General features: G+C 40.4%; 1 protein-coding gene across 1 annotated transcript; it reads right to left on the bottom strand.

Annotated features, from left to right (window-relative positions):
- Nucleotides 1-7,728, bottom strand: LOC103185248 (proton channel OTOP2-like). The gene is made up of 6 exons (XM_007903647.2): nucleotides 7,500-7,728; nucleotides 5,938-6,074; nucleotides 5,086-5,144; nucleotides 4,514-4,683; nucleotides 3,026-3,978; nucleotides 1-171 (listed from the first exon to the last, which is right to left on the bottom strand). Exons 1-6 carry the CDS (start codon nucleotides 7,726-7,728, stop codon nucleotides 1-3), a joined length of 1,719 nt encoding a protein of 572 aa, XP_007901838.1.
- Between the last annotated feature and the right edge of the window lie 3,326 nt (nucleotides 7,729-11,054).

Below are 11,054 nucleotides of genomic sequence, written 5' to 3'. Positions count from 1 at the left end.
TTAGGATGCACAGTAAACCTCAAACAAGCCGGCCACAGAATGCATGCGGTAGAAGATCCCCAATGGCAGAGTGATGTTCACAATAACAACCCAAGAGGTGAAGCCGTAGAAATTCTGTTCCAATTCTCTCACCAGGTGAGGACGAGTGCCAAAGGCATAGAGAATCCAGAGCTGGAGAAGGCAAAAAATATGGATAAGTTAAGAGTTCACAGTGAAATTAATTTAAATAAGAACAAGATAAGTATCTTGTTTATCTCTTTCCGCTTTCAATACCTGTTTCCCTTTCACTTTTACTGTGCTTATGGCCATCTTCTCACACCCCTTCCCTCCCCCCCCATCTTCCACACAGCTCCCTCTCCACTCTGTCAGAAATGTGCTGTGTGATGTTCTATGTGAAAGATTCCATAGAAGTGCAGATTGTTTTTGGTTAGAATGGGATTAAAGCTCTAAAGTTGAGTAACACTCCACTTTACTTCACAAAACATAGCAGCACTGCACATTACAGGAAATCTGTACAATACAGTATATCATGTGAAGCACTTTGGGCCGTCCTACCGACATGAAATTGTTTGCCTCAAATGCAAGGATAATTATTATTATTATTATTATTATTATTATTATTATTATTATGACTACTATTATTATTACTGCACCCAGGGTTTCAGGAGCTAAATTGTAAGGCTGACAAAAAGATTGGTAAATAGCAGCTGTTATCGCAGCCTGTTATCCTCTAAAACTTGCACGGATGCTGACTTGACAGAAGCTGGAATTGAAATTAACGTGAGATTAACAGTGGTCCGGGTGGAAGAGCCATTGAGGCAGTTTAGACCTCAGTGACTCTTGTGTTGGCTGTGACAGGGGAAATGCTGAATTAATCTGATCAGTGCAGGTTGTAAGGTTAGATCAATATTCCGCGTGTTTTGCTCGATTGACCTTCAGGATCGCAGAGAAATTTAAACAGGGTTTAGCTCAGGGGAAAAAAGCTGAGAAGTGGAAATTCTACCTGGGTCTGAACTTATCTCATTTATATAGCATTTCAGAGCATCCAGAATTTGGCAAGTTCTTAATTACAGCGCTAACTTCGAAGCCACTTCTGAGAAAGTATCAAGAACTACAAAAAACTGGCTTCGAAGTTAAGACTGAATTCAACAGTTTGGCAATTTTCGGCTTGCTCTGGAAGTGTTGCGTAAATAGAATAAAGCTTGACCCGGGTGGAATTTCTCCCCTGAATTGAATAGTCTGTAATGGGCAAAATTGTGCATAAGAACATAAATACATAAGAATTGCTAGACAAAAGAAAACCAAGGTACATCCAATTCGCCTTCCACCATCCTGGCAGTCACATGCACACTTCATGTCCCAAACTATATGTTATTATTTCTTAAAAGAAATCTATCTAATTTGCTTTTTGAAAGAATCAACACTTTCTGCTTCCACCGCCTCCCTACGGAGCCTGTTCCATTAATGCATGAGGTGATGGACTAAGTCCCTTTTCTCTTGCAATAGTTTTCTTCCACGTGAATATTGTGATCTTGTTTGGAGGCTAAAGTTTGGCGGTATGTAATAGAAATGTCAAGTAAAACTGGTAGTGAACACAAACTATTGTGCTATATACAAATCTCCTTGACCCTGTAGTGATACATTTCAGTGGAGTGGATACACTACTGAGGGGAGTAACACAACTTAAGGCCGTGTGGTTAAGTCCTCTTGCTAACGTTTCAGTAAAATGCATCAGTTTACAGGATAATCACAGGCTCTTTTTTCTCCCATCTAAAGCTGATTCTAGTGATAGCAAATTAGGGGCCTGACATGCTCCTTGACCCACAAAAATAATCAATTGGAACTCCAGGACATCAGTCGAAGCTTACAGTCTACACTAACCAAATGGATCCAATAGATGACATTTCCCTTGTCGCAATGACACAGAACCCACAATGTGCTGCAGAATATAATCTTAAATCCATTCTGAACCTAGCAAGTCTTTTATTAAAATAGACAAATATAGAGCCCAGGAGGAATTCCTCTAAATTACCTTATTGAAACAATAAATATCTGGGATTTATCTAGAATTAGATACTATGTCCCCTGAAGAATTGTTGGGAAAGTTACGAAACTTGTAGTTTTTATATAATCATCAAAATCTATAACCTTAACGCCATTATGTGTCAGCTTGGCTCAGCTGGTAGCACTCTCTCCTGCAAAGCAGAAGGCTGTGGGTTCAACCCCACATTGGGCATAGTCTGACACTCCAATAATAATAATAATAATCCTTGCATTTGATAGAGCGCCTTATCACGTCTTTGAGACGTCTTGAAGCGTTTCACAGAATATACTTTAAATTGAATTGACTATATTTTGTGGGCGAAACACGGCAGCCAATTGCGCACAGCAGTGTCCCACAAACAATTGTGGATTGAGTGGCCAAATTATTTTTTTTATTTATTCATTTTTTTGAAGGGATTATTACCCTCGGAAAAGAGATCGCTAATTGACTACCTACCGGGTTCCTATATACTCCTTGGTAAGCAGAGGCGTCTAGAGTAAAGAAACTTGCCTAAGGTTTTGCCCTGCTGGGAATTGAACCCAAGTCCTCTTGCTTGCGAGGCAAGTGTTCTAACCACTAAATTACAGGACTCTACAGTGCTATGCTGGGGGAATGCTAGATCGTAGGAGGAGCCATCCTTGGGATGAGACGTTAACTCGAGGCCTGTCTTATCCCATGACGCTGTTTGAAAGGGGAAGGGAGTTTCTCCCAGTGTCTTGCCCAACAATCCCCCAAATAAAATTGTTCATTCACTTCATGGCTGTTTATGGGACACTCCTGTGTGAAAATTGAGTGATATGTTCATCTACAAAATACACAATCAATACACTTTACAGTAATTCCTGTGCTTTTGAGCGCTCTGAGATGTCTCAATGACATGATAAAGTGCCGTATCAAATATAAGTTATTATTTTAGATTTGATTATTGTCTTTTAGTTCATTAAGCAGCCAGCAGTCTAGCTTGTTTGAAATATAACTTACTGATATATTTGACAGTAACAAGAAGGATATGATATTTCTCAGTATCTTCTGCCTGGTACTCTGAGCATTTCTTTCTCTCTCAGATGTAAATAGCGTTAATTGGTTTGATGCATTGGGCAGCATGTTCTGTGTCTTTACATCTGCCTTCGCAAAATTCCTGGACTGCACAAAGAGGTTTTGCAAGCTCCCTTCCATCCCAGAGCAGGGGACACATCCACTTTCACTATCGAAGGCTTCGTTGACAGACCCTTTGTGCATCAAGTCATTGGGGCACTGTTGGGACACTGAGCAGCTCCAGTCCCCTCTGCCTTCTCCTACATTCGGAGCGGAGTGTAGACCCTCAGCGATGAACAGATCCTGCCCAAGAAGTTGGATAATTTTACAGAGAGAAAAGCAGAGATCTAGCATCTTAAGAACGCCTTCCGATTGCGAGACCACCGAAGCCACCGCTGAGAAAACCGATGCCATCAAGGGCCCGCAAGAACTAGCCAGAAGAATAGTAATGTCCAAACTCCTGACTATATTCTTGGATCTCCCCGAGTAGGAGTTATCGCGGTGAAATTTGTACATCAGCATTCCAGCTCCCGAAGCCACTGACATGAGGGATAGCAGTACTGCGTTGAAGAGGTAGTAGATTTTTAACGCATGGAATTTGTTCTCTGTGGTCCTGACGAGAACACCAAATGAGATCATCACCGCGAAGGTGACAGCAAGAGCAAGCGCTCCAAAGATGGGCCCGACTATGATCCCATGATGTATCTGAAATGTATTCTTCTTGGCCACAGTGGATCTCTGCTGCTCTTTTATACGCCCGGTGTTTTTCCACATGATGTACAGCATAGCCGATGAGAACAGGCTGAACTCAATATTGAAAGGGTAGAGGTAAGCAGTCGTTTCGTGGAATATATGGCAGAGTTCTGTCGTACAGATGCAACTGTCTGCATTAGCGCTGCCTGCAACAGAAATACAGGGAGATGAGGGTTACCTGCTTCTGTGTTAAGAGAAAATGAGTGAGTTGCGAAGTCCGAAATCCAAAGTAGTGCATTGCAACTGATCCACCTTCTGAACAAATAAGGGCCGTGTGGAAATGGGGTGCACAGAACTCTGAGACATACATGCCACTGACTGACAAGACACTAATGGGGAGAAATTCCACTTGGGTCTAGATTTACTTTATTAACGTAGCATTTTGGAGCAGTGCAGTAAATTCTGTGAAGCTCTTTGACATGTCTTGGCGATGTGATGAGGCATCAGTGGCAAGGATTTAATTTTATTATTATAAATGCCTACCCAGTGCCACACTTGCACAGCGGGTGAAACAATCAATTAGCTTAGAAAGGAACCAAATTGAAGAGTACTTTGTTAGAATCACTTACATTAAATTTGACAAGATGGCAGTGGGATCGTTCTAATGCTGGTTTTACAAGACGTGGGGTGTCTGAATCTTAATAGGAATTCTCGTGAACTAGTCAAACCCATTGAACCCACCATTTTCTGGTTGTAATGTGCCAAGCTGGATCACACCAGGGTACAAATCTTCAGCCAGATTTTCTTTCTTGTGAAAATCTTTAATTTCCTTGAGTTGTTTTATCGATTCATCCAAGACAGCATTCATCCATGCCAATATGTTCGTAGCTAAAGTATGCATCAGCCCAAGCCTGCAATTTCATTAAAAGATGAATTCACTTTACAGTATATTCTCTGAAAAGCTTTGAGATGTCTCAACAGCATGTTAAGGCACTATATCAAATGCAAAGATTAGTAGTAGTAGTCGTAAAGATCTTTAAAGTAAATACATTATCTGCAAATGCGAACGTGGAGTGTTCTGTATAATCCATGATTTTATATTATTAAGCAAAGTTGCCTTAAAATCCATTGGCTTCTTCATAAATTGCCTCTAGTTACGATCAGTGAGGTAGGCACATCAACTGTGAGTTCATTATATGTAGGATCATCTTCAGATGAGCCTCCATTCCTACCACAGGGTGCAAAAACTGTTGCTGAGTTTATCCCTTGGGAGGTTTATTTTTCTATAGAATTGCTGCAGGCAATTTACATACCTGTTCAGCCAGGGCTGGTGTTGAATGGAGACTTTTGCGTGAAATGAAAGAAACAATACCTGGAAGGGACAAAAGGAGATGCTGAGAACCATCAAAAGCACTACATACAACATTTACTGATGGCGCCATTACTGATGGCATCACTGAAACTAGTGTCACTGAGGGCTGGAACATGGAATTGTGTTTCAACTACTCTGTCTGTTGAGATCTCAATCTCAGCGTTGTTTCATTTTGTGGGGAGGTCACAATAAGAAATCGCAGACAGATTTTACTCCTTTGCTGTCTCTAGTGGCCAGTTTGAGAATGACAGAAATCTTGGATTTGTAACTCACCCATAAAAATGTGACACAATTGGAGGCCATTCCATTCACTGTACTAATGTTGGTGTTATCTCCTCCAAGGGAGAACACTACCCTAATCCCAAATTGCTGCTCTTCCCCGATCCTCGTTTCCTCTGCATACGCCCTCTATTGATGACTGAACTTCTATTTGTGGGCAAACACAGCAGCCAATTTGAGCCCAGCAATGTCCAATGTCTCACAAACCATCATGTAGTGAATGACTCATTTTTGGGGGAGTATTTGTTGGCCAGGACACTGGGAGAAGCTCCCTTCTCTTTTTCAACAGGCCCATGGAATCTTTAATGTCCACCACAACAAGTAGATTTGATCTTAGTTTTAATGTCTCATCTGAAAGATGGCACCTCTAACAATGCAGCACTGCTCCCCAAAACTGCACTGGAGGGTCAGCCTGACCTATCAGCTCAAAGTCTTGATAATCTATTAGCAGAAAACAATAATCAATAATACTGTACAGCACTGAGACAATTATATGCTTTGTATATTTATATACCTGAACTAGAGTGAATATGGCTTGTACAAATGGGTACATGATGGTGAAGACAGATGCACAATGTAGAATCTCCCAGTAGTGTCCGATATGGAAGCAATCCAGCACTAATGTAGCGAGTGCAAATAGTGCCAATCCACCTGCAAAACATTCCCGTACAAAGGAGTTACAGGCTGGTTTTGTCTAATCCGCAATGAACATATGCCCAGGACGCTCAACTGATACAAATGTCGGTCCTGAACAAGCCTTTAATATCAGATTAAGAGGGAGGAGTGGTCTAAAATTCGGGTTAGGCTAATGGCCCATGGCCCAAACCTATTCAAATCACACAGGTCTTTTGGACTCCAGAGTGGAGTTCCAGAGAGAAAGACCATAATGGCTGAAAGCTCACCCACTGAAGGTGTGGCAGATCGTGTGGGGACAGGCTGGCATTCACTGATCGGCTGGGTCGATGGAGTTGTAGGAGGTCACAGAGGTAGGATGGGGTGAGGCTGTGGAGGGTCGCAAAAAAAAAAGCATCTTGAACATGAGATTGAGGATCTTTTATTTGATCCGCTGGGGGATGGGAGCTGAGCGAGGGTGGGGAGTGACAAGAAAAGCCATTGGGAAGAATTTTCCAGATAAATAATAAGATTAGTAAGAACCTCCTCTTAGAATTCAGTAAACGTTAACAAATGTCTTGACAAAATGTAAATGAGTGGAGTAATGAGTTTCCTCAAATGTTAAATACGTGGAGCATGGCTGTTTTCATATAACTCGGACTAAGTGTTAAGTTATTGAGAAAAAGGAAATGAAAACAAACATGGCACATCTGTGGTGTGAGATCATGGGATCACTTGCTCAACAAACGATATGAAAAGTTTATAAAGATTTCTTGTGGATTATCATTCCACACCAAATAATGCACTTCATAAAAGGAAAGAAGGAAATCTTAATGATGGATGTAAAACTAGATGCTGAAAATCTGCAGCAATTTAATCCGCAGTAAAGGTAGGCTGACAGTAATCCCTTAATCAGAAATGATTTACCTTGAAACGTGTGCTGAAATACCAATAAAAACCCTGTCTCCTTGACATCTATTTTGGCAAAATATATGAAAGTGACGGCCCAAGGTATTGTTTGCAAGGATTCATGCCTGGGATTTGAATTACAAATACCACATGTGATTTCTGAATTTCCTGTTGAAATTGTGGAAATAATTCATAGCAATAAGCGCATAGTACGGTAGAATTATAGAATCTTACAGCACAGAAGGAGGCCATTTAGCCCATCATGCCTGGGCTGGCTCTTTGAAAGAGTTACCAACTATTTCCACTCCCCCGCTCTTTCCCCATAGCCCTACAAATGTGTACTTTTCAAGTACCCATCCAATTCTCTTCTGAAAGCTACCATCAAATCTGCTTCCACCACCCTTTCAGGCAGTGCATTACAAATCGTAACAACTCTCTGGGTAAAAAAAAGTCTCCTCATCTCCCCTCTGGTTCTTTTGCTAATTATCTTAAATCTGTGTCATCTGGTGACCAACCCTCCCGCCCGCAGAAGGAAGCGGTTTCTCCCTGGGTTACCTTTCAGCCAAACTGCTCCAGCGTGTTGGTCTTTGTACATTCCAGGCTTGCCTCGTCTGTGCATTTGGTACGCAAACCACAGCATCCAGGTGGACGAAACCAGCATCAGGACTGTGAGAAGCCCATGGACGTGGCTGTGGGGGTTGTGATGCACCAGTTCTGCCAATATGATCGCGCTTCCCAGAGACAGGAGGAGAATGAGATAGAAGAGGGAGAGAAAGGAAGGCATCCTGGAACAGGGTGACTCCTGCAAGACAGTCTGATCCATTTCACTCAAGCCCGCTGGTAATTTGGAAATGGACGAGCAGCAGAGACAATCTCCTGGATTTCTTTCCCCTCTCCCCCACTTGAGTCAGGTTCTGCCACTGAGACTCTACCCTGCGTGGAGGGCGCTATATAAGTGCAAGTTGTTGTTGTTGAGACAGCTGTGGGGATGCCCTGATTAAGCTGTAAAACAAAAATAAGAAATCAGTAATCTCAGTAATTGGCAAGCACTCACACTCATTCACTCACTTCCTACATTCCCTTTCAAAATACATAATTACTACACTTTACTGTAAATCCTGTGAAGTGCTTTGAGATGTCTGGATGATGTGATAAGGTGTTATGTCAAATCCAAGGATTATTATTATTATCATCATCAAAGAAGCTAGCATCCTGAGGTTAAAAAAAAGAGTAAACATTTTAGCTCAAAAATGTGGTTTAAATCTAGTCCTAGAAAAACAGTGTGTATTTCAGTGTGGCTTTTCCATGTCTCATACCAGCCATTATATAGTAATTAGTGACAAATTATTAGACTGGTTTGTGCTGTGGAGTTAAGAACTGGATTAAGACCACCTAAACTTTTTTCACTTAGGAAATATTAAGTGAATGCATTCATGAAATCAGACACAGGGTTTAGAGTTTCGGAAGGGAGTGTATTACCTCTATATTAACTCTATGGCTTAGCTCAAGCACTCTGGGACAACACCCTGCGTGATGCGCACTATATACATGCAAGTTGTTGTGGTTGTTGTTAACTCACTGTGCCACAGTCTGATAACAAACAACTTGATTTTTTTAAACTGATATAATAATGACAGACCCATTGCAAAATCATTGAATATTTTCCCACCCTCTGAACAGCAAATCCAAATCATAATAACTGCTCCACAAACACAATGGGGTGTATCGTGCATTGATCACTAAAATGACGGAAATCCCATTATAAAGATTAAGGGAAGGGTTGCTATTTTTAGAAATTGGCATATGATACAAGGAGGGATTTTCTGGAGGTGATTTGTAGATGAAGGGAAAGTCTGCTTAAGTAGCTTTCCCTGTGTAGGAGGGCTTGCAAGGAACAACAGATGATCGAAAGCATCCACTTTAACAAAGAAAGAGATAATTGAAGTCTCGAGCAAAGTGGTTTCCCTTTTTACTCGCCAAGATGTAGAGTTTTATTTTAACTGATATAATAATAATCCTCGCATTTGATATTGCACCTTATCACGTCGTTGAGACGTCTCAAAACACGTCACAGAATATATTGTAAAGTGGATTGACTGTATTTGTGGGTGAAACGGAAAAACTTTCTGTTTGTTCTTATAATAATCCTGGCATTTGATGTAGCAGCTCACCACGTCACTGAGGGTTTCAAAGCGCTTCAAAGGATTTACTGTACGTGCCGTGACTATGTATTTTGTAGGCAATTGCAGCAGCCAATTTGTGCACAGCGATGTCCACCAAATAGCCTTTGCGTGAATGACCAATTTTATCTGGGGGATGATTGGCCAGGGAGTTCAGAGTTAATACTCTGTGGTAGCTTTAGATTGATGACATGACACATTTCAATGTATCACAAGAGAGCTACATTTATTATAGGAGCAAATATATTTTTCATTTGTTCCTTAACTTACCTGTCAACTTGCAACAAAAGAGACGTGAAATGCAGAAATTAATCTGCGCTGGTATTCTGCCGGAAAGATCATAGTTGTGGATTTAATAAAAGGAACCAAAAATAAATCGAATAGTAAGACAAAGGTACAATAACTGTAAACTTTGTAAGTGCAGACTTATAGCAAACATTTACATTTCTCTCACAAAATACACAGTCAATCCACTTTACAATATATTCTGTGAAGTGCTTTGACACATCTTAATGACGAGAAAAGGTGCTGTATCAAATGCAAGGATTATTATTATTATTAAATGCGATTTCTGTTCCTCCAGAGGCAGAACACGCATTCCATTCCCGACACAGGGAAATTTTCACACATAGATATTTTTGGATCTGGTTTGGATACTCTTAAGCATGGTGATGGGCTTCTACATGTGTCAGGCACTCCTATATATGCAGAGAGCAGATACAAGCTATAGAATATTTTACAGAAAAAACGACTAACACATATGTTATGTGTACTAAAATAATCCACAGGATATACCTACCATTTATAATAATAATCCTTGCATTTGTTGTAGCGCATTATCACGTCTCAAGGTGCTTCACAGAATATACTGCAAAGTGAATTGACTGTATATTTGTGGGTGAAACACGGCAGCCAATTGTGTACAGCAGTGTCCCATAAATAGTTGTGGATTGAGTGACCAAATTCTTTTTTACATTTTTTTTAAGGGATTATTGCCCCTAGATAAGCGATCCGCCAATTGACTAACAACCGGTTCCTACTTACTGCTAACTAAAGAGAGACGTGTGGAGTAAGTATTTTGTGACTTATATAGATACTTAAACTTTGGGACGCTCTCCCCAGATGGAAGTTGCTCTATATAAATGTATATTGTATTGCATGCTAATCCTAATGCTTACACTTCTTTGTTCAAACACCAAGAAAGGTAATTAATTTACATTACAACATACCTCAATTATATTGTAAGTATTTTTTTTGAAAACAAACAATATTCTAACAGGTTTAAATTGTCACTGACAAAAGATTCGCATTTTGTTTCGGATTTTCTCTTCGCAGATTGAAAAAGTTAAATCTAGAGTAAAAAATAATTTACCTTTAACCTCTTTGGATCTCAGTGGTACATATTCGTCGAAAAGTTTTGTTTTAAATTTTTTTTTAAATCGCACCACAAAATTTAACACTTTATATTATAGATCATATAAAACAACACCAGCCAGGACATTAAACTGTACTCACACTGTCTGGAATGGCAAAGCAGACTTGTACTCGTAAGGTGTTTGCTTAAAAAGTTCTTACACAGAGTTTTAGAGAAAGTTTTTCTGTGAAAATAACTTTCGTGCTGAAAGTTTGTTTTAGTCCAGAGGGAAAGGCTATCCTCCTCCCATTTCGGGTCAGAACAGAGTGATTAGTTCTCACTCACTATCTCTGCCAACGTCACTGAGCAGCCAGCCAATATCAAACAGTTGCATTTCACAACTAAATGTGCTGCTAAATGTGGTTCAGCACCACTTTATGTACACATACAGTACAGTATGTGGAGACAGTATGTAAAGACACTTGTGATCTGGTGTTTAATGCCCTGGCTCTACATACTATATCAAACCCTCACTCTCGATATCAACAACAACTCGCATTTATATAGCACTCTTCA

This window comes from Callorhinchus milii, unplaced genomic scaffold (assembly GCF_018977255.1).
Source record: "Callorhinchus milii isolate IMCB2004 unplaced genomic scaffold, IMCB_Cmil_1.0 Scaffold7, whole genome shotgun sequence".
NCBI classification, from domain to species: domain Eukaryota; kingdom Metazoa; phylum Chordata; class Chondrichthyes; order Chimaeriformes; family Callorhinchidae; genus Callorhinchus; species Callorhinchus milii.
The sequence above is the reverse complement of the archived record's forward strand: the minus strand, read 5'-3'. Positions and strand labels throughout refer to the sequence as shown.

Coding starts and splice junctions, on each gene's coding strand:
- LOC103185248 (XM_007903647.2), bottom strand. CDS start 7,728: ATGCCTTCCTTTCTCTCCCTCTTCTATCTCATTCTCCTCCTGTCTCTG. Junction 3,979..4,513: donor CACATTACAACCAGAAAATG/GTGGGTTCAATG, acceptor TTTCTGTTGCAG/GCAGCGCTAATGCAGACAGT. Junction 172..3,025: donor TGTTACTGTCAAATATATCA/GTAAGTTATATT, acceptor TGCCTTCTCCAG/CTCTGGATTCTCTATGCCTT.